Genomic DNA, 27379 nt, shown 5'->3' with positions numbered 1-27379 from the left:
GGTATACATTTTGTTTATAAAATGGGCACAACTTCCTATCTTACTGTGCTTTAACTGGTCGGTAAGTCGCAAAGTCTCGGTAGACCGCAACAGCAGAGCCCGGAAATAGGGCGGGACCTCGGCTTCCAAGATGGCCGTCAAGCCGTTTGTAGCGTCAGGTACTGCGTTAGTTGAATTAGTTGGACTTTGAGGAAGTAAGTGAGGGTAACTTGTGTGGTAACAGGTGTAAAGAAAATGTAGGCCATTAGCTGACGCCTCTGCCTTTTTTTTACAGTTGCATATCTGCATATGGGACGACATTTAAAAAGTTTATGTAGTAGTTTATGCTAGCTAGCTAACCAAGCTAACGCCGACGTCTCCGCATTAAGTTGTGTCAAGTTGTTGGAGCAGCCGACTGACTGTTGATCCAAACGGAGGAGTGTCTTCGTTCGCCCAGAATGTCTCGACGAATGTTTTCACACACGGACGTTTAGGATTAACTCAGCTGAGCCAAACTTTCCAAACACTCGTTCATTAACTTCATGAGCATCGGACACAACCAGGGCGGATATAAACAATGTTTTCTGTCAAAGCTACAAAACCAACTTTTAGGAGTTACCTTCCTCCTCTCCCGGTAAGTTTGTATAGTGTCGGAGAAAGTAAACCGATATGTTTGCCCAGGTCTTTTTGTGGTGAATATTTTATCGAGTTACTTTAGGACTAAATTTACTTGTTTCCATCATTTTCAGTATAGGGGAAAAAAAAGCTGAGATGCAAGTAAATGTTCAAGATGCACGGCCTTCTTTGCTTGATTAAATTCTTGGCCAACTTATTATACCTTCATTAGGTACATTTAGAGTTTTGCACCTACGTCATTGACTCATTTAGACACTAATGGTAATGCAAGGGGTGGAAGCAGGTCATGTCTAAAGATAAAGGTAATGTAGCCTGGTTGAAGTTTATTTGTGTTCATCAGGTGATCAAAAGTCTCACCAATAAATAAATAAAATACACCTCAACCAACATATAAATACCATAACTTAGATTTTGATTTTTTTTTTCTTTACTATTGATATTAAGCACTTGCTGTTACTAAATAAATACATTTAAGTGTAGTAGTTTAAATCACCAACACTGGTTTATTTATTTATTTATTTTAACGAATTGGGACCAAATCTTCAAGGATTCAAAGTTTATTTATCATACGCAGCACATGTGGTACGGTGGAACAAAATTGTGTACACAGGGTCCCAGTTACATCCAACAAAAGTATAAAATGTACAAGAAAAACAGTAATAAGATCTAGGATGTGAGCTAAGAAAAACGTCAACTAGAAATATGTTAAGCACTAGTAGCACAAAATAATACGCCGAACAGCAGCACGAACATGAGTCTGTGTGAGTAGATGAGCACGCATGAAGACAGCAACACGAAACAGATCAGCAGCAACATGAAACAGATCAGCAGCAACATGATGTGATTTTTTTTCACAGTGATTATTCTAGTTAGAGATTCATGAGTCCAACAGCCTCAGGGTAGAAGCTGTTCCTCAGTCTAGTGGTTCTACACTTAATGCTCCTCAACCTCCTCCCTGAGTGTAGCAAGTGTAGCAGGGCAAAAAGTGTGCGTGTTGGGTGAGTGTGGTCCTTCATGATGCAGGCTGTTCCTGCATCTGAAGGTGTAGATGTCTGTGATGGTGGGGAGGCTGACTCCCAACAGCGTTCTGTGCAGCCTTCACCGCTCTCTGCAAAGCTTTTCTTTTTGTAGAGGATGCTCTCCACTGCACATCTGTAGAAGGAGGTGAGGACTGAGCTTCCCAGACCAGCTCGCCTCAGCCGCCTCAGGAAGTAGAGTTTCTGATGAGCTTTCTTGATCAGGCTGGTGGTGTTGTTGCTCCAGCTGAGGTTGTTATTCAGGTGCACACCCAAGTACTTGTAGCTGGAGACCACTTCCACCGCAGATCCTCTTATGTTCAGGGGTCGTAGGTGTGTTTGTTCCTTCTGAAGTCCACAACCATCTCCTTCGTCGTCTTCACATTGATGTGAAGGTTATTCTGTTTGCACCAGCTCTCCAGGTGTTCCACCTCCTGCCTGTAGCTGGACTCATCGTTGTTCGTGATGCATCCCACCACCGCTGTATCGTCTGCAAACTTTACAATATATCTATTGGAATATTTTAGCACCTAGAGAACACTTGTGAATTTGATTTAAGACTTATTTTTTATGAAGTATTTTTACTTGCAGTAAAGTATTACTGCTTTATTGGGCATGAGGCCTATTTCCATCATTGCAAATTGCTCAGTCTTTGTTACGGCCAGAATATTAAAATGTTTTAAGTAAATAGTGTTTGTCCTGTTGTTTTCTAATTACAGGAAATGTTAGTTACAAAAATATTTTTTATAGTTTCGTGGTTGTAGTTTAACTACACATGCAACTTCACCACAAAATGAAGTTTTTCTGATTACTTTGAAATATAAAAATGGTAAATGGACTGTACTTATGTAGCGCCTTTCCATCTAATCAACATACTCAAAGCTGTTTACAACAAAATCTGTGCCTTCGTTTACCTCCACACACACATTCACACAGCATTCTACTCTACTACGTCTCTACAAAGATAATCTGTAGAGACTAATCAGAGCTTTAGATCTCATTCATACACTGATGGGACACATCAGAGGCGATGAGGAGTTCACTGTCTTGCTCAGGGACACTTCAGCATGTGACATGTTGGGATGTTGAACTCGATATCTTCTCCCCTTTGCAGTTTGGAGAATTGCAACTTTAAAATCTTTGGTGAATTTATAATAATTTTGTTACCAATAAAAGAGAACGGGCTCCTCTTTGCCTTGTTTTGCCCACGGGTTTATGGGTTTGTTTACAAGCAGCCAAACTAAAAGCGGTGTTTGAGCAACAACAAAATAATGATCATTAATAATATAATTGCAATTGTAATCGCAACATCAATAGCAATTATTTCATTTAGCTTTTAAATTCCTGTCATATTATGATAAACTTAGTCTCTCTGTTAAAATAAAAAAGATTTATGAATCAGGTGGCTCAAGTGTTGCTCATATATTTTGCAGTGACACTTTAACTTCCTAGTCATTCATTTACTCTAAAGGCATGCACAATATCTGCAATATTATTAGTGTCAGTGTGTAAACATGTCTGTTGGCATTAGCTCCTTTTGGCTCCTAAATATTTCATCCATCCATTATCTTTACCCGCTTCTTCCTTTTGGGGTCGCAGGGGTCACTGGTGCCCATATCCAACAGTCGCTGTGCGAGAGTTAGGGGACACCCTGGACAGGTCTCCAGTCCATCGCGGGGCCACATAGAGACAAACGAGACAAACGACCTCTCTCTCACACACACAGACCTAGAGACAATTTAGAGTTACCAATCAGCCTAACATGCATGTTTTTGGTCTGTGGGAGGAAACCGGAGTACTTGGAGAAAACCCACGCAGCACGGAGAGAACATGCAAACTCCACCCAGAAAGCTTAAATTATTAAGCTTATATTATTATTATATTACATTATTATTGTTTAGCGTATATCTTAGATCTTTATTTACTGTTTCTTTTTATACTTTTGCTATGTTTGGGTGTAACTGGGACCTTGCATACACAATTTCATTCCACCTCATGCACCACATGCGATGCAAATGGCAATAAACAACCTTGAACCTTGAAAGGTCCCCGGCTGGGATTTGGACCAGTGACCTTCTCACTGAAAGGCAGCAGACCTACCAACTGATCCACCGTGCCACCCAGCAAAACTCATTTTCAAGCGGTGGTCGGAGGTTAAAGTAGCACAAATTTACCAAAATCAATCAAAGCACGATTCTCATTGTGGTTGCATGGGGGCCATATTTTCCACCTCTGCTCTATGCACAATATTAGGACTGTTGATTATCCGTGTCGAGTCAGCACATTTCTGATAAAGCATGTTCCTTTTTTTTTTTCTAGACTGATGTGAAGACAACTGTTGCACCATCTGTTAAAAAGTTGGAGCCCACATTACTTCCAGGTTGGTTTGTTTTTTATGTTCCTTCACACCCTGATTATATTTTTCCTCCCTCGCTCTCTGAACCAACGATCTTTGAGAAAACCCACATTGGTGTTCAGTTTTGTTTTCTGATTTTTGTTTTTACTTCTGTTTTGATTCGTACTCCATTGTCTCTCTCTTCTTTAAATATGCATTAAATATAATCGTTTAATTTTCAAACGTGTATCTTTATGTTTCTCACAAAACGCTTGTTAACTTTGCAACACGTTGACCAAAAAAACCACACTATGCCTTTTTAATCAGTAATATTATCCTTCTTTGATGTAGAAGCTCAATTGATAAGGTATTTTAAGATTATAATAAGTGCATTTTAAATGTACCTGATTGATACTAAAACATGTTTATTTAGATTTGTAACATTTTCTCATAGATCGTTATTATTGTTAGACTCTAACTTAATCTTAAAATATTAGTTTTGTGGTAAATTTCCTCTAACCTGCTGCGAGGGAGTGTCTGAGGTGGTCGGGTGTGGCTCTCCTACACACTTTAAAAGTAGTCCGTCCAGTCCACATAAAGTTTTGTGACTGAAAAGGCCGTGTTACTAAACTGCCTTCGTTTATCAAATGGTGCTTTAGGAAGTTACTTTTATTATAATTTTGCAGCAATGAGTTTGATTTGTAAGTATCTCCAGTGGTGTCGTGGTGTTTCTATATACCATAATCTAAACCAGGCTGTTCTTTGTTAGACATGTTTAATGTTATTATGCTTTTCCTAAAGTAAAAACTCCTGGATATACCTTCTGCATTTTTCCCCTTGGTTCTTCAGTGTCGCTCTGAGAAACAAAAATATTTGTTCACATAAAACTTGTAAGTAAATTTCATTTAGGTCCCAGGTCAACATGAACCTGATGTTGTTGTGAACTATAATATTACGTCAAGGTTGTCCTTTTGTGTGTCTCTGTTCAGTGAGTCAGGCAGATGAACAGGTTTCATGATCAGCTTCTTTCTTTTTCACGTGTCTTGTTTGGCTTCTCTGAGGCAAAGCTTTGACGCATCTGCAGTGACTCCACCCTGCTACTCCAGTGGTTAAGTCTAAACCATTTAGTGATCAAGTAAAGGTGAAAAACAGTATGCTGCTTCAAAAAGATTTTTTATACCATTTATTTATAACCAATCGGCAAATATTTTAGATTAAGCACGTTTGGAAATGACCTCAGTTTACTATTTTATAACACACAAACACAGATAGATAGATGGATAGTTAGATAGAGTAGGTAGATAGAGTAGATAGGTGGATGGATACAGTGGATGGATGGATGGATGGATGGATGGATGGATGGATGGATGGATACATAGATACAGTGAATAGATGGATGGATGGATGGATGGATATATAGATACAGTGAATAGATGGATGGATGGATGATGGATAGATAGATACAGTGGATAGATGGATACAGTTGATAGATAGATAGATACAGTGGATGGATAGATGGATACAGTGGATAGATAGATAGATAGATAGATGGATGGATGGATACAGTGGATGGATGGATGGATGGATACAGTGGATGGATACAGTGGATGGATGGATGGATAGATAGATAGATAGATAGATAGATAGATAGATAGATAGATAGATAGATTGATTCAGTGGATGGATAGATAGATACAGTAGATGGATGGATACAGTAGATGGATAGATGGATAGATAGATCTATCGATGGATACAGTGGATACAGTGGATACAGTGGATAGATAGATAGATACAGTGGATAGATGGATGGATACAGTGAACAGATGGATAGATGGATACAGTGGATAGATGGATACAGTGAACAGATGGATGGATAGATGGATGGATAGATGGATACAGTAGATAGATAGATAGATAGATAGATAGATAGATAGATAGATAGAGTGAATAGATGGATGTTACCTTTTAGCATATTAAGATTGGCATGAAAGTTTGTTGACCTTTCTGTTCCTCAAAGAAATTAAATTAAAGCTTAGTATGTGTAAGAAAATTGTGGCACATTCCATGCACACGCTGTTAGAAATCCTTTTTTATTTTTTCCAATAATTTGCTGAAAGCTTTCTAGTGAGTAGGTAAATGTAACAACCATATACTTAACAAGGGTTGGGTTTGGTTTGATGAGAGTCCAGAAAGGTGTGACGCTGCCCTCAGCTCCGTGCCACAGATTTTGTTTCTCTGATGTGTTGCGGTTCTTTCCGTTCGGCTCCAGAGTTAAATTTCCGGGCTTGTCTGTTGATGCAAGGCTTAAGAAAATGTACCTAGTAAGCACAAACTCATCTCAATATTCTTGACTACACAGTTTTTTTTTGTGAAACCTCTGCATCAAATCAACTTTATTTTGAAAGTTACAATTTACGTTATTGGCACGTCGGTACTTTTGTACTTCCACACCCTCTTCCTCGTATCCAAGACTCTTTACACACCGAAGTGTAGGAAGTAACAACACAGATAAAAAGGGGAAAGCACAAGTGACGTACAGAAATGCTTTCACTGAACAGAGTCATCTCCGAGTTATCTATAAAGCAAAATATAGAACGTAGCCATATTTTCACATTTGGATATGAAAATTTCAGCATTTTATGCTAATCATCATAAATTAACATGCATACAAAGTAAAGTTAATCATTAAAAAAAACTAATTGTAATGCGTTTTGGAGTAGTTGTTTAAATCTGGAAGTGAAAGAAATGTGAACATGTTTTCTGATGTTAAATTTGTGTCTTGAAATCCCAAATTGTCTTTTATATTTTATTTTTTAAATTGTCTTTATTAACTGCAGCAGCACTGTATGGTAATAATAAAACTTATTTTTTTTTTTATCTTTTTGACCCAGGAGAGATAGTAGTTAATGAAGCTCTCTTTGTGAAAAAGTGCATCAGTGCTGAGAGCAGCCAAAACGATCTGTGGGGGAAGTTGATATGCACCAACTTTAAGGTCTCCTTCATTCCTCAAGATGTTCCACCTAAGAAGCAGGTATTTGTCTAAATGCTAGATATCTTTAAAGAAAACAAATTCTAAAAAATTAAATACAAATGCTTTCATTTGATTGTTTTTTGTTCTAATAATTCCTGTGTTCATCTTCCACAAGGCTTAAAATGCAGAATTGAAGTCTTGATTTATATGTGTGCCATATACTGTATATTGGTACACCAGAAAACGCACAACTTTATTTGTACACTAAGTGCATCCGTCAAAGAGGAAGGAAAACCTCCTCGCTGGTGATTGCACAAGAAGCGAGAGAATGACGTCATTTCCATCTATGCAACAGATTGTTGGCATGAAACAACTTCAGCGTGGCTCAGTCTGAGGAGCACAGCACAACAAACAGAATCGTTACTTTCTAGAGGTTTTGGACTAATGAAATGTTTGCAAGCTGTTAATCCAGTTTTGTTTTGCCATCGTTTTTGCCTTTGTACAGAAATCCAATTTGCCCCACCTGCTGCTCGGAGAGCATGACATCCCGCTGACTTGTCTGGAGCAAGTAGTTACAGGTACATCGGGTTCAGTGTTTGTAAAGCAGCCACACTTCAGATTAAAAAAAAAAAAATATGCGTTATTTATTTATAGAAGTGAGAGTTTGTTACTTTTGAGATGCCTCATTTACCTCTAATGTCAAAATACTCCCAACACCATTTTCTTCGAACAACAGGAACTCAAAATACCTTAAATTAGTTGCATCCTAGTGAACTCCGTTGACTGGAGTAATCTAACCAGGTTTGTTAGAAGGTCTGGTCCACCTTTCATTATTTTTTTAGAAGCAGCTGGTGTCGGTTGTTGTTTTTTGTTTGCAGACGGCAATCTGATAACGTGTGATGTCACAGGGAAATCTCGGTTTATCTCCGTCTGTGCTGCTGGCTTTGTTGGGTTACAGTGGGAAGCTCGAGAGTTTGTTTTACTCCGGTTGTTTTTGACCCGTTTAAAACTTAACAAGCAACATCAGAGTTCTCATGATCAGACAGAATAAATTGGTGATAAAAATGTATGTTAAAGATACAGAATAAGAAGTACCGATAGATCTTTTTAACTGTGTTTGCTTGTATGTAATTCCTGGAATTGACTTTTACTTTTGTGCCATAGAATTTTTACATTGAACACTTTTAATTACATATTTTAAAATCATAACGGGACATGTCTAGATCTAGTGCTGTTATCAACATGTGTCTATGTGTGCATGTGAACTCTTAATTTTCTCTATTTTTTATCTTTGTCTCAGTTAATGATACAAAGGGGAAGAAGAAAGTTCTGGGCTCCAACCAGAAACTAAAATTCAACCCCACAGAGCTTATTCTTTACTGCAAAGACTGGCGTATTATACGGTTCTGCTTTCACGAGGCTGGGCCCGAGGCTTCCAAAAAAGTGAGTTATTTCCTCTTTCACTTTACTCTCAATTTCAATAACTTGAGGTCAGTAAATTGGTAAATTAAACAAAAATAATGAGTAATCTTCTCATAATATAAAAATCCACATGGATAAAAATTTCAAAATGAAAAAGTAATTGCTCAATAAAAGTATAGATTGTCAAATGTTCAGGTCCAATTATGAACACATTCTTTTAAACGGGCATGTTAATAAATTAGAAATAAAACATTTGTTTTCTAATATAACAACTAGGGCTGCACGTGTTGCAGTTTTATGGCCGACCACAGATTTCTAAAAAGTCTGACCTGCCGATACCGATTTTGTTTTATAAGCAACTCTGTCAGGAGTTATAAAGCCACAATGCACCTTCAAGTTTCCAATATTATTGTATTGAAAAACATACCCTTGAACAATATCCTGCCATGAGGTAGTGCTCTGAAATATAAATGAAATTCAGACAATTGTTGTTAAAACTACAAAAAAAAAATCAGTAAAATTGTTTTCTCGTGCAAGTATCGGACGATTTCCCAAAATTAAGGAAATCGGGGCCGATTTATCGGTGCACCCCTAATAACAACCAATAAACTATATGCACAAAATTTAGCTCTTTTTGTCCGTTTCCATTACTCCTTTCTTTTTATTGGATTTTGAAAAATATATATAAATATTTTCCAGTTTGTGAAGTCGGCTCGGCGCTGTTGCCACTGTGTGATATTATGTGATATTATCGTTTGTGTACAGCTGTGCCACATTCCATTTTAATGGAAATGACCATATTTTCAGGAAGTGTATCCATCTGTCAAACAACAAAGGGACATTGTGAACACAATGCTCGTCGAAGGTGAAGGAAACAGAATTTAATCTTGATTGTTGGAGCAAACGGCTCTGAGTCACACTTGTCTCCTACACCGAAACAAAGCAAGCACGTCTAATTCTTTACACCAGCACTCAGTTCATGTCTCTCCTGTTGTCTTCTGGAGCCGTTTCGATGAATGTGTGCATTTGCAGCACCACATCTACCTACATTAGTTTTTTTTTGTTTGTTTTTGTTTTTGACCAAGTGTATAGCACTTTTATAAACAGGGAAGAACAAGTTTGAATGAAACATGAGAAGCTGCTAACAGTATAGGGCGGTAAAACGTGTCCGCTCGGTTTTTTATGAGTTTATTCATGGACACCATGTATGTAATTACCGCACAAACCTAAAACTGGACTTGGGTCTTTTAAAACACTTTTACATATGGAATTTGCCAGCCTATAATAGTTCATTTTGCCATAGGAAATTACAGAGTTGGGAGCAGCTTTTATATATTTATACACACACAGACTCCCGCGTGCACACACTCACGCACACTTTTTTGTGTGTCCTCTGGTGTTGTTCACAGCTGAATAGACTGCTTTGTTAGACCCGAGGCAGAGCCGCAGAGATTCAGTCCTGTAACCCTGCTGTATGCTCTGTCAGACTTTTGCTTTTTCAGGTTTCACCTATGTTTGTGTTGGTACGAGTAAAGCGCACGCCTCGGGGGTGATTGTAGTGTTCCAGAATGAGCTTGGGTTCTGAGCTGAAAGGCTGCCGTAAAACCAAATCGAACTTTTTACTAGTAGTTTCACTATTCAGTTGTTCCACTGATGTACAGCTGAATGGCAGTGTTTTTTCTTCATTTTGTTACAGGTTTGCCTTGCTATTGCCCACTATTCCCATCCAGCCGATCTTCAGCTGCTGTTTGGCTTTGAGTATCAAGGGCAGCGATACCATGAATGTAAAGGTACTTAAACAATTAAAATCTGCTTTACCCCTAGTATTATCCAAGAGGGGTGCCCCAGCCACAACAGAACTGCCTGCCCCACCATACCACATGTAGCATGTAATGTATGAATAAATAGGCCTGTCGCGATAAACAATAAATCAATTAATCGCACGATAAATTATATTATCAACCTCTTTTTCATTTATCGGCTTTATCGTTTCTTCGTGTCTCTCTTTCTACTGAAGACACTGGATGACAAAAAGCTCAACTCCGGGGCTCTTCACTGCCCCCTCCCTTTCTCTTTTCTCTTTAAAATCTGTTTTAATGATCCAAAATCACGTATTTGGATCTTTAAAAGCTGCTAAGCTACGAGCTAAGCTAACAGGCTGACCTCAGGAATAAACCTCCGTTTTGTCGAGCTCCAAAATTCACGGTTGAAACCAGTGCCTTCGTGTAAAAAGTTGTTTTTCTCTGCAAAAAGAAGCTGAGAACTTGTTTACTGATTAAAAAAAAAAAAAAGTATTAAAAAGCTTTGTGTGAAAAATGCTATGCTAATGAGCATATCACCGAGCATCCGCCATGTCTCTATGTCAGCCCATTAGAGGATGACATTTTTTCAGGAGTCCTGCGGGTCATGGGATTCCCGCTGGATTCTGGCAGGACTGGAGTCAACTTTATTATAACTCACAGGATTGGGATGGGACAGGACAAAAAGTGAACAGGACCAGACAGGAGCGGGAACCAACAAATGGGTCAAAAAAATAAAATAAACTTTGGACAGGTGCCGCTATTTTGTAGTTTTCTTTCAATAAGCCTTCACTCTGGAATACCAGACTTGCGATTCTCCAGTCTGTAATGTGTTAAACACAAAGTAATATAAAAAGGAATGGGTAGAAGATTAAATCAAATTCAATGTATTTCCTAAAGACTAAATGGAAGAAAAAAACAGGAGCGGTACAGGAGTGGGAGTCATTCTGAATGGGAGCAGAAGTCATCTTACCAGGAGTGGGACAGGACAGGAGTTATTTTTTTATTCTGGCCCAGGATTGGGACAGGACAGGATTTTTTCTGTGGGACCAGAACAGGAGTGAAAATCCACTCCCGTCTCATCTTCTACAGCCCATGCCACGTCAAGGGCCCTCCCTCCCATTTGTCTTAAAGAGACAGCTGCTCAACGATCCATCCTTTGGTTCAAACAGTCTTATACTGCCATCAGGTGGTCAAAAATGTACTTCACTCCAAACAAATCAACATTTCTTCTAAAATTGGACAATTAATTATTGTTAAATTTCAAACAATATTATCGTTTATCGCAATAATTTCTGAGACAATCGCCCAGCAAAATTTGTTATCGTGACAGGCCTATGAATAAACATTTGTGTGTGTTGTTCAGTGAGTCGGGAAGAGACACTGAGGCCCTGTTCACACGAAAATGATTTCTGAGTTTCATTGTGTTTGTACTGTTCTTTTACACGAAAATAGCGAATGTTTTCTCTGACAATGGCACAATTTGAGAACGGGTTCCAGAGTGCAATGGTTCAAAAACATCCCGGTGCCCGTTGTTGTTTAAACAGAAAAAATAGATATTTTCTGTCAAGAAATCCTTGGCTCATGTGCAGTATGACACAAAACATAACGGCTTCCTACAATCCACAGAAGAAGGAACTATCGACAGCGGACTAGCATGATTCCCAGTCAATGTTCTTTTGAAATTTGGTGGTTTTATAATTCAAAGTCACCCTAAGCAACAGTTGAACCTCGTCGTCTGTCCATAGAAATATTTTATTCTCTGCCATCTTGACTGTTTAAGCGTCTTTCAGGTAGATTTTTTTTTGCACACTTAGTTTCAAGTTTCAAAGAACATAGCACCAACTAGTGGCGTGCGAGGGAATTACACCTTTTCCATGTCTACCGTTGCTGTGTAACCAGAGATTGCAATTAAAATGTTTTCATGTGAATGTGTTAATAGAAATGGGGAAAAAATTCAGTTTTTATTGGATCGTTGTCGTGTAAACGGCCTGAGTGTCATTTTCAAGTGTTGGTAGTTCATCTTATCTGCATATTTCAATTCTACACAGAATCGTGGTATTATAAGCAAGGTGTTGGCTATTTGGATGTGCTTATATTCGTAACCATACGTTTGCATAACTGGACTGTGATAAACACGTTCAGTAAATGATCAAATATGAACTGTAAATACTGTAGTAGAAAAGGACTTCATGATGAGTAGAAACATTTAAAATAGAATCCCTTTAAATAAAATTAAGTAATTTTAACACAGATATTGGTCAGTCTGGCAAAAATAAGAAATGCCAATTTTAAGGTATTTTACGCAATTTAAAGGCAAAAACAAACTTTTAACATCAAGCTTTATAAGTTTTATCACTACATTCACATCATCAGGTTTGTTGTGTTGTTGTCGTTTTTTAATATGCATTTTTATTGTATATTATTTTTACCCCCCAAAGAAAAGCAAGTCAATGGTTCAAACCCAAGAGGCGGATTACAGACTCCTATTTTTAACCGCTCATCTGACTGGGATCGGGAAATCAAGAGAACCGGCGCTTATGGGTGGAGGGTCTGCTCCATCAACGAACATTATGTCATCTCGTCAAGGTTTGCAGATCACGTTGTTTGTAAAGCTCATTTGTGCCTACTGCCACTGGTTTAGTTGTAAGACAAATGTTAGTGTCTTTAACTAGACACTGCGTTTACATTTCATTTAATTGGGCGCTTGTCGCAGGAGAAAAACATCCATGTCTTATTAAAGAACGTAGCCTGATCGACAGCTGACATGGATCGATCCAAAGTGAGAACTTTGTCAGAATGACTTAATGTTGCTCAATGGTTGCTTACACCAAGCTACACTCATTCCAGGCACTCTGTGAATTGTTCTTTCAAATTATTATGAAGTTAATATCTGCAGGTTTTGATAGATACTTAAAGATAGTTTGATTCCCAGCAAAAGCTCAGTTTTAGTAATAAAAATGTACTTCATTAAATAAATTGGTTGGCACAGGTTAGTGGTAAGTGTAGTTTAAAGGATGTGTCTGCTCTTAGTTTTCTTTTAGTGAAATTGAATGTAGTATTGTATAACCCCGGTCTTTTCTGAATTTCTTAGCCTTCCAGAGCACTTTGTGGTTCCAGTTTCTTTGGCAAATCAAGATCTGGAGCACTTTGCTTCATTCTTCATCGATGGTCGCCTCCCTGTGAGTAAGCTCAGATATTTTCATTGATTGTGTTTAATTTTACAATGTTCGCTAAAACCAGTGCCTGCTGATTTTATGTCGATTAAATTCAGTTAATGAGACATCTAGTTTTTCGTTTTACGTTGTTTTTTCCTCCTCCTCGTAGATATGGTGCTGGAATCACCCTAATGGGAGCGCTCTTGTCCGCATGTCCATCATAACTGAACAGTTAAGTCAGAAGAAGATCGATCAAAGGTAATTTAAATTTTATACATTTTTTATTTTTATCAGAGAGCAGGTCGGTGCTCTAATTCACAATTACAAAAAAAAATCATGTTGAGCTCATCATGTTTCTTTTTATGTCTAAATTCTTTCCCACAGTATTTTATGAAAATGGGCTTTGCAGTTTTTTTATTTTCATGACATGCTGAGAAATAGCTCTGATTACTTACATTTAATTTTGGTTTCTGTTTTTTTTTTTATTTGATCTGGGTTAGACTAATCTTCAGTTAAGGTTCAGGTGTAGTAGAAGCTGAAATATATTGAGGTAGAGTCCATCTTAAACCCATTTTTTTTTTAATTATTAGGTTATAGTATTAGGTTTGCAACACACTTTTAAATGGTAAATAAATGTTAAATGGACTGTACTTATATAGCACCTTTCTAACTTAACAAGATACTCAAAGTTCTTTACAACACAGTCTGTGCCGCCTCTACCCGTCCATACAGCGCTCTTCTAGATCTATACAAAGAATATTCAGAGTTTTATCACATTCATACAACGATGGGACACATCAGAGGCAATGACGGGTTCAGCTTCTTGCCCAGGGACACTTTGGCACGTGACTGCTGGTGGAATCAAACCCCCGACTCTTACATTGGAGGACGACTGCTCTAACCTGGTTAGAGCACTTATAAAGTATGGAAAAGTTGGCAATTAAATTTTAGTTTTTCGTTTTTTTTCTTTCTTTTTTTTTAAGAAAAGTACTTTTGAAAAGTATAGAAAATTATTTGCTTTTCCAGACTTTTCTTGTTTTTGTTTCCATCCTAAAAGTTTTTGTTTTAACCAATATGGCAAAGTCAAAATAATTCCCTCCTTTTGGTTTGTCTGCCACAGTAAAACGTGAATTAAATATTTCATCTATCACTTTGTTTTTGAGTCCTTTGCAATCCACAGATTCATGCATGCTCTTACAGATTAGCAGATTGCAGTCTCTTACATGTTGTTGGGTCTTTGGAAAAAACAGTGACCCCATGTTACCAGCATCACATTGCATTGATGTATGATTGGGTTTAAAGGTGCAAGGTATATTTTATGATTTTACTATGTATATGTCAAATGTTGCACATTTAATGCAACGTATTAGTCACAAGTTGGCCCAACCTTAAAGCTTATCTGCTTTTTATTATGTTTAAATTTAAATTTGAACACTATTTTGCAAATTGATTGTATAATAAAAAAAAGGACTAGATGTCTGTAAATAAATGTTTAGTACATTCTGTTGTTTTCAAGTAAATTATTTTAAATTGATATCAAAACTAGCCCCCAAATCTACTAAAATGTTAAGCCTGAAAAAGTCAGATTACAAAAAAACAAATTTTTAATAAAGTAGTCCCTCGTTTATCGCGGGGGATCCGTACCTTGAGGCCCCACGATAAGTGGAAAAACAGCGAAGTAGGAATAGACAAGTAGTACTACGGTAGTTTATTTTAGTGTGTATATATATATATATATATATATATATATATATATAAATTTATTTTTATTTTTATTAACAATGCTCTAAACGAGCACAGAATGTCATGACTTCCCTCTCTCTGCCTCCGCTGCTCTCAGCCACCTGCAAGCGCTCTTGGCCACGCCCACTTCTAGGATGTGCACGGAGAACAGCTGATCAGCTGCAGCAGGAAGTTTATCCTGCAGTCTGGGTTGCTCAAAGGTGCAGGAGGTGCTAAATAATTTAAAATAATTTATTTAAAATCAAAACTCCATGCCGATCTTGCGGCTCGTCCATCCATCAGTCAGTTGTGTGTCGTGTCCAATCTTATTTTGAAAACCCACGATAGAGCGAGTCCGCGATAAACGAACTGCGAAGTAGTGAGGGACTACTGTATATAAAAAAAAATGTATTAGCAAATCTAAATTAAACTGCTTATTTAAATAAACTGAATGTCAAATCATCTTGTGCCGTTACAGAATCTTCAATGCGATCATCAAGAGCCACCCACAGAGCGGCGAACTCAACAGGTTGGACATGGAGAAAAGTTTGCCTGATATCCAGGACATCCAAACGGCTTTTGTTAAACTCAAGCAGCTCTGCATCTTAGGTGAGCTTCTTTGAAACTTTTGACCATTAAAGTGGGTCAACGCTGCACTTCAGTCTCTTTGTGAAGTCCAAGTTGTTGTGGAAACGACATGAGCGTGCAGCTTTGTAGACATTGGCTGATTTGATTGTGCAGATCCTTTTGAGGAGACGGAGGAGAAATGGCTGACCTGCCTTGAAAACACACGATGGCTGGAGTACGTCAGGTATGCAAGCAAGCTGTCAGCCATTTGTAAATGCTCAGTTCTGTGGCAGTTTTAAGGAATCACTTTAGAGTCCTTGCTAATTTTTACAGATTAACCTGTAAAAATAATTTCTGACTCTTTCTGTGTTTTGTTTGGATTGTTTTTTTTCTTCCTAAAAATCTTGTTAAATTGTTCGCAGTCTAAATGTAGCACGAAGACTGCAAACAATAAAACTTGATAAAGTTTATGAAAATGCCAGATTTAAAAGTCACTGGAAATGATTATACTGTCTTTTTTTTTTCTGTAATTTAAGGATGTTTTTGAAACAAGCGGCAGAAGTCGTGTACTACTTGGATGGAAAGAATACCTCTGTTGTTCTCCAAGGTACGGTAATTAAAAAAAAAATTAATAGTCACACTGGCCTGTAGTCTTCACACTTGTATGGTGCATGAACACATGCGTTTTAATTTGTGGTATTCCAGCAGAGTTTGACTTGTGCTGTAGGTGACGCTGTTTGACATAAAATCTGTTTGACAAATGTCCCCCCCCCCATAATTCATTCTTCACTTGCACAGAGGAAGAAGACCGAGACCTCAACTGTGTGGTGTCCTCACTGGTTCAAATCATGTTGGACCCTCACTACCGCACCCTGATGGGCTTTCAGAGTTTGGTGCAGAAGGAGTGGGTGATGGCTGGCCATCGCTTCTTGGAAAGATGCAACCATCTGAAGAAAAATGACAAAGAGGAGGTACTCCTTTTAAAATATTCCCGTCATGAAGTAGACGAAGCATCCACTCATTGCTTATTCTCTTTTTCTCTGTTCTCTTTATCAAAGTCCCCACTGTTCACATTGTTCCTGGACTGCGTGTGGCAGATGATGAACCAGTACCCAGTGGCATTCGAGTTCTCAGAGGCCTATTTGATTGTATTGAATGACAGCATGTGGGTCCCGCTCTTCAGTACTTTTCTCTTCAGTTCTCCTAAACACCGTTCTCAGGTCTTAATGGTGAGAAATTAAACGTATGATCAGATGTCAGTTTGGATGAGCCAAGTATAGAAATGCAACAAAGAACAAAGATCTTTTATTAAATAAGCATTTCTCCAAATCAAACCATGACACGCATGAAGATATCTTTTAATAAGAAAAATGAAAAGTCTCCAGTATTGTGTATATTCTTCTGTTTACAGGACTTTGTAAAGAGTAAAGCCATCCCTCAAGGAGAAGACCAGGGTGTGATTTTCCCTCCGGTTTGGGAGTGGTCACAGCAGTTCTCCAACAAAGAGCAAGCCCTGTTTACCAACCTCCTCTTTGTTGGCAGAGGAGCTACCTGTGTACAGAAGGGAGAAGTTAAAGGCTTCAGACGCATAAAGGTATGCAACAGTCTGTAAATACCTGTCGTTTTCATGCGTCTCCAGTGATAAGTGTGTATCTGTTAAAACGGGTGTAAACACAGTGCACTGATATCGGCTCATCTCACTCAGAGCTCTGAGCTGGCCCTGTAGACGCTGGTTATAGTGTAAACACAAATGTCCCCTGGGTCACAGCTAATCACCTGAGTTGTCTTCATGCAAGGGACTGGGTCCTGGTTGGTGCTTTTGCTAGGTGCCAGGGGAAAAGTATTTTGTGTAAACCGAAGTCCAAATGAATTACTTTTTTTTTTCATATATATATATTTAATCCCTTTGTTTTTGCACGTTAGTGTACGAAACACCTGTAAAGATGGAGCCAATACTTTATTTGTCCTATGAATCCTAAAAGTTGGACTCTAGAATGTTGAGAGCCAAGCAAAGCGAGTGTTTCTTCCTTTAAAATTTTGTGTTTATTGTACCGTAATATAAACGAGCTTAATATTGAGTGCGTTACGTTTTACAGTTTTTCAGAGACATTTAGATTTTTTTTTGTCAACTTTTATTTGTTGCCACTTTTCATATTCTGAAATCTTTTTCATATTACGAGTGTAAATCTGACACGTGACGTGAATCTATAACATGATGGTTACAGCACTGAATATAATTAAACTAGGCAGATTTATTGCAGATGGTGTTTGTCATTCATAGCCTGTCACGATAAATAATCAATTAATCGCATGATAAATGAAAATTATCAACCTCGTTTTCATTTATCGGCTTTATAGTTTCTTTGCGTCTCTCTTTCTACTGAAGACACTGGATGACAAAAAGCCCGGTGCTCCTCACTGACCCCTCCCTTTCTCTTTAAAATCCATTTTAACGATCCAAAATCGCGTTTTTGGATCGTTAAAAGCAGCTAAGCTATGAATTAAGCTAACAGGCCAACCTCGGGGGGAAAAAAAACCTCCGTCTTGTCAAAGTTCCAATATTCACGGTTGAAACCCGTACCTTCGTGTAAAAAGTTGTTTTTCTCTGCAAAAAGAAGCTGAGAACTTGTTTACTGATTTTTTTTTATTAAAAGCTTTGTGTGAAAAATGCTAAAGAGCTCAAACCACACTGAGCGTCTGCCATTTTGAGAACCAAAGAGAGACAGCCCATGTCACGTCAAGGGGCCTCCCTCCCATTTTTCTTAGAGACACGCTGCTTGTTGCCTCACTATCCTTACTAAAGTTCAGACAGTCTTATACTGCCATCCAGTGGGCAAAAAATGTACCAATAAACAGTATTATCGTTTATCGCAATAATTTCTGAGAGTTAATTGCCCAGCAAAATTAGTTATCGTGACAGGCCTAAGTCACACCCCCACCATTAAATGCAAGATTGAACTGGGATCCAACAGAGTTAGACTGAACCTAAAAAGTATAGTCCACAAAGACCTGAGCAGTGATCGGCAGCAGAATCAGAAACCGTTGCACAACCAAGTGAAGGTTTTTGTTCAAGGTGGCTGTTCTCAAATGGTTTAATCGTTCCTTTAGAAAAAGCTTTTTAATGTCCTCATCTTTTGTCTTGTTGCACCACCGTGTGTTTTCAGTAGCTTTAAACAGCCAGACCAAAGTAGACTTTTAAAAAAATCTTTACTTCAACTGTAATTGACTTTTCAGCTGGTTTCACTCTGAGATGACTTTACGTTCCATATGCAAATACAAAAACACTTCTTCAAAAGTTTTTTTTTCTGTGTGGGAAAGCGTCAGAAACCTGGGAGGAGTGCACCTTGCTTTATTAGCCCTCATCCCTTTAATTGTAATTGAGCCCTGTGCTTTTCCTCCAACAGAAAGCCTACAGTTCCTCAGTGCGAGGACCAACCACGTCACAGCAGAATGGACAAAGGGAGGCTACATTGTCCCGGCAGAGCTCCCTGAACTCGGAGCTAAAGACTGAATTCTCAACAGATGAAAGCCCATCGGAACGCTACTTCAGGGACTGGTTTTCTCGGCCCGTTAACCTGCAGGGCCTTCTGATTCCCGTGCTCCTGCCAACACATGTGGTTGTCTGGAAGCTCTTCTTTCTACGCTGGGTTCCTGAGTCCTGCATAACTAAAGGAGGCCCCGCTGCATACTACAACAGGCTTTTTCAACTGACCAATGAGATTGAGACACTTCAGAATAAAGTCAGGCAATACAAAGGACCCGCTGCAGAGAACAGTCCACTTCCAAGCCCAAGTGGACCCCCTTCAGACCAAAGAAGTCTGTATTTAAAGGCCAGTTCTCCAGACGACCCACCTACAGATCCAGACGTCCTTACCTCCTCCTTTCCTTACAGCCCTGAGGGAAACCTGTGCTGGCGAAGTGTCCAAGGGACTCCCATTAGCAAATTTCTGACCGGGGCAAGGACCTGGCTCTCAACGGAGACTCTTGCTAATGACACTTTCTGAAGATCATGGTTATCTTATCTTGATTTTGTTCTGATTAACTAAATGCTAAAATGTGCACCATTGAGGCTGCTTTCATATCTGACGTAGTTCCTAATTTGAAGCATCACTTTTAGGACAGAATCATCTATGGTGGTTGAGGATGTTTTATCTCACCCTTCTTACTAACCAGTCATTTCTTCCAGTCAGAGCTAACCTGCTTCAAATCAGATGTGGGAAACAAGGAAATGCCTTTTCCCCCCTCACAGCAGCTGTGATTCAATAATTAAGCACTACTTTTCAATAAGTTTTTTTTTTCTTGCCTTCTTAACAAGTTGACGTTTCTTCATGCTTCTTTTTTTTCTATATATACATATTTACAAAGTCAAGAGAAAAAACAACCTAGCTTACAGTAATTCTGCCGTGAGGTTGAGACACAATATCTGGCCTAGATAACAGGATCTTTCTTTTTTCTTCTCAGACTTGTGGTTTTCTCTAAGTGCCCATATTTTATTGGGAGTTTTATAATAAGCAACAAATGGTGTGTTGTTGGATCTACCTTTGTAGGTTTTGTTTGTATCTTAATAACACATTTGATACTGAGGGGAGGCGAAGCTGCAAGGACTTCAGTGTGTGGTAGCGGTTGTCTTCTGCTTTGATAAATGCTTGTAGAAACCTTCTGGTAAGGCAAAACCGTTCACATAAACAGCGGCTCATGGGGAAATATTTGAAAGAAAAGAGACTAATTCTTTGAGCTACTTCATTTCCATGTTCGGTGAATTTAATGTCAGACAGTGAAGTTATTGTTTCAGTGAACCTGGTTCCCAGACAGCACCTTAAGAGGTCGTCTCAGAAATACAGTTTCTGTACCGTTGTCAGAATCATGAGAATATAAATTAATTGAATTTATTGTGGTAGAGAATGAAAACTTTTTAAAGCATTAACGGAAGACATAGTTGAAAATCATTTATCTTATCAGGATTTTTTTTTTGAGCATTTCATTTAAGATGATTGTGATAGCTGCAGTTTACGAGCTGAAGTTAAAGTTTTTTCTCAGGCAGGATAAAACTTAAGCTTCAAGATGCTCCCAGCTAACATAAAAGCTATTAAAGAAATGTATTTGTACGTATACCTCCCAAAACTTACTATACAACCAGCTAGTACAAGGACTGGAGCTACATCTAAGAAACGTGTTCATTCTGCACCCTTAAAACAGTTCAGAACTTATACCTGTGTAGTACGTCTAAGACAACACAGTATTAAGTATTAAAACTATTTTGTAAAACTGCGTATAGGAGCACTGAGCAGATTTAGTCTCTTTACAAAGAAGCTTCAATCCTGTGATGGGAGATTTACCAGCAAACCTGTAATTATTTGGCAATAAGGAATTCAGATGTGTCGTCGTGTACGATTGTGATCACAAACCTGCTCTCCCAAAAGCTATTAATTGCACATTTTACCCAGAATATAGGATATAATATTTTTTATGTGTTGAATATAATTTTGGCAAATACTATTAATACTGTATATGAGTGAAATCTTTCAGTTCATAGTTTTGATTAATGGTACTAAATAACTTTTACATTGGATTTAGTCCATATTTTATAAAAAATATATTTATATACGGTCGTTTTCCAATGACTTGTACTGTTGCGCTCTGCTGTAATTGTATGATGGCTGTTCCTCCTTTTGTGGCACAGTTTGATTTGAATGACCAGCAGATGTATTTATTCCATTATGCAAATATTCTCTAAGGATACAGTTTCTACTGACCATCCTGTGCCTTTTTGGAAACATTAACTGTTTTTGTGACCGTTTTAAAACTGATTGCTTGTTTTATTTTTTTAAATGGTGACATTTAATGAGTGTAAATCTAGTAAAGTTCAGGGGGACTGCACTGAAACTGTTTTTGCTAACAGAACATGTATAGTAAGAAATCAATACATTAGTTTTCCAATTAAATTGTATTTAGTTTTTGTTGTTTTTTTTTTTTTCCTGAGAACTTTACAATTAAAACTAAAATCTAATGTAAGAAATTAAGTTTTCAAGATTAAACACCTCTAATATTTAAGCATCCAATGGCTTTTGTTTATACTCGAACCTTCGCAAGTGTTGGTAGTTTGGTGTTTGACGCTTAAACTGAAATATTTTTGCTGTTTAATTTTAAATATTGGTTGAATAACAATAAAATGGTCATATTACAAAGTGTAGCCTGGGGAAACTTACCAAACTTGTCAGAGTTTTAAACTAATCCCATCTTATGCTGAGTAATTACTACCACATCACATTTTAGCTGAATATTTGTTAAACTTGACAGTTATGTGCTTTTTTGTGATGGCTGGCTCGGTTGACCATCTGAACTGGGTTGACTCCAAAAGTTATTCAGTTGAAGAGGTACAGCCACTAATTATTTTCTACGGTTCATTAAATTATGTTCACCAGTTTGGGATATTTGGCTCACACGACAGACCACACGGGCAAAAACATAACTGGTCAGTGTTTGTAGAAGTTTTAAGTATTGTCTGAATAAGCAGAAACTAAAGAACAGTATTAAAAAGTTGAGTGCTAAATCCGTGCGAGTGCATGGTAGGTACTATTTAAAGGATCCTGGGAAAGAGTAGCATTGGTTGCTTTAAATAACTTCAAATATCTACTCCGCAAGGTTGAACTTTTGCACTCTTAAATGTTTAATATTTACAGGAGCTGGATATTCGGTATCTAGGCTGAATTAACGCACTGATTTAAACTTTGTTTTAACTTCTGCTGAGATGTTTCTTCACTCTTGTGAATGAACCGAGTATGATGTGCATGGTCCAAAAGCTGAGATGCCGCTGGTACGGTAGTGGTGCGCGATACTGCAAGATTTGATATTGATCCAATACAAAGTAAATATTGGGCCAGTATTGTTTATACAATACTGATACCTTACTGTACAATTTATTTATTTTTAATGATGCAGGTTTTGAGGGAACGTACAATTGGCATGCTGACTGCAGGAATGTCCATGTTCGGATAATTTGGCAGTGCATCCAACCGGCCTCACAACCACAGACCATGTGTAGCCACACCAGACACCGGTGTGGAGTTCATAGCATTCACCTGCCCATACCATAACCCCACCTCCACCACGGGCCACTCGATTCACAACGTTGACATCAGCAAACTGCTCACCCTTATGATGCCGTTCACACAGTCTGTCATCTGCCCTGTACAGAAAAAAACAGGATTCATCTGTGAAGAGAGCACCTCTCCACTGTGCCATACACCATCGAATGTGAGCATTTTCTCATTCAAGTCTGCAACGATGACAAATGGCAGTCAGGTGGAGACCACGATGAGGACGACGAGCATTCAGATGAGCTTCCCTGAGGGTTTCTGACAGTTTGTACTGAAAATCTTTGGTTATACAAACAGACTGTTGCAGCAGCTGTCCAGGTGGCTGGTCTCAGACCATCTTGGAGGTGAAGATGCTGGATGTGGAGGTCCTGGGTTGTGTGCTTACATGTGGGTCTGCAGTTGGGAGGCTGTTTTAGATGTACAGTACTGCCAATTTATCTGAAATCAAATTAGCTTTGGAGACATCTTATGGTAGAGAAATGAACGTTCATATCACAGACAACAGCTCTGGTGGACACTCCGAGTCAGCAGCCAACTTCACACTTCATCAAAACCTGCAGCATGTGTGTCATGGTGCTGTGAGATAAAACTGCACATTTAAGAGTGGCCTTTTATTGTGGTCAGCCGAAAGCACACCTGTGCAATAATCATGCTTTCTAATCAGTATCTTGATATACCTCGCCTGTGAGGTGGATGGATTATCTCAGCAAAGGAGACGCGCTCACTAACACAGATTAACACAAATTCGTGAACAGTATTTGAGAAAAAAAATACTTTTTGTGTACATAGAAAAAGTCTTAGATCTTTGAGGTCAGCTCATGAAAAATGGAAGCAAAAACAACGTTTATATTTTGTTCATTGTGTTTAAGCTCCACCTTTGCTTCAGTTGCAGGTTGATTTAAATGAGACCAGCTGCAGGCCTGTTTCAAAATATTTTTGACCAGTCCTAACCACTTTCAGCCATTCGGGCATTTTCCACAGCACTTTCCTCAAATCTATCCCAACCTTTTTTTTATTTTTTTATGAAAAGCTATTTTATCAAGTCAAGGCAAATTTATTGATAAAGCACATTTTAAACAGTAACTGTTATCAAAGTGCTTAACAAAAAAGATCACAGCATCAAAGTTCAAGTTTATCAATTGAACCTTTTAGATCGGTCCTGATGCAGCTCAATAATCCAGGTAGATAAATATAACAAGGTTATGACCTGACTTGACCTTGTTAGACCTTTAAGATCTCTGGTCTCAAAAGCCGCATATTTACAGCTCTTTTAAAGACAGAAAAAGTTGTAATAAATAATACAAAGGACTAGGTTGTGTCAATGAAATAATATGCTGCAGCAGTCAGGGGCGATTCTAGAAGCTGACCTTTAGGGGCGCTTAGCCCCCAGTGCTGACAGTGGCTCATGGCTTGAACAACGTGGTGGCCATTGGTGTCAGAAGCATTCATAATCTGGGGGGGAGGGGGTCCTCCCCAGAAATGTTTTAATAAATAGATGCTATTTTCTGCTGGTATATTTTAACAGGTTGTTAAACATCTACGTTTACCAACATAAGTAAACACTTGATTCAGTAACTATTTTAGAGAGCTCGGCACAACAAGAAGTAGCGCTAAGCTAGCGGCGTGCAAGACAAACGCGTTAGCTAAGAGCTACATACGTCGCGCTCTGCTTTAAATTACACAACCTAACAAACGCTTTGTACCCAACCAGTTTAGTGTTAACTGATCATAACAAAGGCTAACTTATGCAAACAGAAGTTGCAACTATATCTACATAGAAAACACACAAAACAAAGCACAACTAGCTTTAACCTTTAATTTAACCATTCTGCATTCAATGTAATTATGACAGAAAATGGAGGATTTACCTGCTGTTACCTAGATGTGGTTTATCACTGTTGTATTCAGCTGCTCATGAGGGCGTTATCTGTCTTTTGCATTTTTCCAGACTCAGTTTAGGTTTTTGAAATGGAATAAACTGTATTACACCCTCTAAAGCAGAGCTGTTCAACTAAACTGCTCAGGGGGCGAACATCCAGCGATTAAAGTCATTATGTAAATAAACCAAGTATTACAATGATCTGTTACATTTTAAATTTGTTTAATCTGTTGCATTGAATCATGCATGCGATAAACAGAACCCAAACCCAAAACTGCCAAAAACTGAAAAATAAATAAATAAAAAATAACTTTATTTTCCCAGGGTGCCAAGTTAAAATTTAGAGGTGCTTGAGCACCCCCAAAATTAGGCTAAAATCGCCACTGGCAGCAGTGAAGGCAATTTTCTAACAACCACAGAGGTCAAGTTCTAAGAATTGAAGTCAGATCTTTTCAGTAGGTGTCTCCAGCACCCCCTGCTGTGGGACTCATAACTTACATTTACAGTAATGCCATTCTTCCAGTTGTGCTATGGTTTCCTTGGTGTTTCTTTTGTGTGCACTGGACAAGAGCTGCTCAATGACTGAGATATTTTACCGTTATCCAGAAAAGCTGAATACAGTTGCAGCACCAAGATCTGTCTCACATCATGGTCTCTAACCTGTGAAGGTTTTTAGCTGTGTCAAAAGTTTGGGCACTTTTTGCATTTATGTTGATGGCTGCTTACAATCGATACTGCAGTATTTACACATCTTTTGTGGTCGGTGTTATAACTGAAATAGCTTTTTGGCCCTATAAGTTCCCCCATTTTTTGTTTTTTACGAGTGTTTTTAATGCAGTAAAATAAAAGAATCTATGCAAAAAGCATAAAAAATAAACTTTCTTTTATTAATTTATTTTCAATGGATTTCCTTTCTGGTTCCAAGAATCATCAAAAGGGAAGCCCTGATATAATTTATGTCAAGCACCAAAAATTCTTCTGAGATGAATAGTTGAGAAGCTCCTCAGACATGTCTCCCATTTAATGCCACTGTTAAACAACTCCACTAGGAACAAATCAGCTAAAAGTCAAACATAAACCTACAACCTGTGTGGGGTTTAAGCTGTTTGGGTTTCATTTGTATTTTGCTGTTTTAGATCGTCTTTTGCGGCCATAGTTTTATTGTTTTGGAGGAAGCAGATGCTATCTTGATTCTATTTTGTACATTCAAATTTTTTTTTGTGATACTGAACAACAAACAATATTTACCACTGTTTTATGGTCAGTGTTAACCATTTGGTTTTCTCTGGTTTTATTATTTTTCTCTTCTTCACAACCACAGTCATTCTTCACACAACCATCCGACGCTGTCTGGCCACGCTCCCCCCTGCCACAACCTTAGTCTCCAATCTCCCTCAGGTTCCTTCTTTTACACAGAATGTAGTTGACCTGCGTACTCCTTCCTCCACTCTAATATAGGTCACTCTATGTGAGTGAGAGAGTGAATGTTTGTTTGTCTCGTTTGTATCTATGTGTCCCTGTGATGGACTTGCAACCCATCCTGGGTGTACCCTGCCCCTCGCACAGTGATTGCTGGACATGGGCACTGGCGAGTAGTAGTACAAAAACAATACGCCAAACAACAGCAGCACAAGCAAGAGTCTGCGTGAGCAGATGAGTACAAATGAACACAGCAGCATGAAATAAATCAGCAGCATGAGATCAGCAACATGGATAGTCAACAACACATATCAACAATCATTGGCGTAACAATGATTTTTTTTTTCCAGTAATTATCCTGATTAGGGATTCATGAGTCTAACAGCCTCAGGGTAGAAGTTGTTCCTCAGTCTAGTGGTTTTACACATAATGCTGCTCAACTTCCTGCCTGAAGGGAGTGGGGCAAAAAGTGTGTGCTGGGTGAGTGGGGTCCTTCATGATGCAGGTGACCCTAATCTTGTATCTGGAAGTGTAGCTGTCTGTGATGGTGGGGAGACTGACTCCAATAGACTTCTGTGCAGCCTTCACCACTCTCTGCAAAGCTTTTCTTTCTGCAGCTGTGCAGCCTCCATGCCACATGTTGATGCTGGAGCACAGGATGCTCTCCACTGCACACCTGGAGAAGGAGGTGAGTACTGAGCTTCCCAGCTGGACTCGTGCAGAAAAAGGTAGAGAGCTGGCTGACACTGTCACTCTATCTCACACCTAGGGACAATTTAGAGTTACCAATCAGCCTAACATGCATGTTTTTGGTCTGTGGGGGGAAACCGGAACACCCGGAGAAAACCCACGCATGCACGGAGAGAACATGCAAACTCCACCCAGAAAGGCCCCTGGACCGGGGTTTGAGCCAAGGACCTGCTTGCTGAGAGGCAGCAGCTCTACCAGTTGTGCCACCGTGCTGCCGTGTATATATATATGTTTTTTTTTTTTTTCCCCTTTGGCTGCTCTCTGCGTCAGGGGTCGCCACAGCGAAGTAAGTCGCACGAAGACTTGGCAGTTATTTATACGCCGGATGCCCTTCCTGACGCAACCACAGACCACCGAGCTACCACAGCCCTCTGTGTGGAGCAGAGAGCTGCTATCTAGGACACCCAGAGGAGCAGATGGTGGGGGTTAAGGGCCTTGCTCAAGGGCCCAGGGTGGGATGAATGAGGGTGGGGGTGCTTCACCTACCCCACCCACATTTTTGATGTTGTTGGTACCAGGGCTTGAACCGGCGATCTTCCGATCACAGGCCCACCTTCTCTAACCTCTGCGTCACCACTCCCCATTTTATATATATATATATATATATATATATATATATATATATATAT

General features: G+C 38.8%; 1 protein-coding gene across 1 annotated transcript; it reads left to right on the top strand.

Moving 5' to 3' along the window:
- The first annotated feature begins 351 nt into the window (after nt 1-351).
- On the top strand, nt 352-19675 carry mtmr10 (myotubularin related protein 10). The gene is made up of 16 exons (XM_037695885.1): nt 352-613; nt 3951-4011; nt 6858-6997; nt 7443-7515; nt 8238-8380; nt 10056-10149; nt 12600-12747; nt 13253-13340; nt 13486-13574; nt 15517-15647; nt 15780-15849; nt 16142-16212; nt 16404-16576; nt 16664-16834; nt 17017-17199; nt 19010-19675. Exons 1-16 carry the CDS (start codon nt 557-559, stop codon nt 19607-19609), a joined length of 2292 nt encoding a protein of 763 aa, XP_037551813.1. The 5' UTR covers nt 352-556; the 3' UTR covers nt 19610-19675.
- Nucleotides 19676-27379: the final 7704 nt, after the last annotated feature.

This window comes from Nematolebias whitei, chromosome 2 (assembly GCF_014905685.2).
Source record: "Nematolebias whitei isolate Nwh7 chromosome 2, NemWhi1, whole genome shotgun sequence".
In the NCBI taxonomy this organism is placed as follows: domain Eukaryota; kingdom Metazoa; phylum Chordata; class Actinopteri; order Cyprinodontiformes; family Rivulidae; genus Nematolebias; species Nematolebias whitei.
Note: the sequence above shows the minus strand (reverse complement) of the source record. Positions and strands in the feature narration are given on the sequence as shown.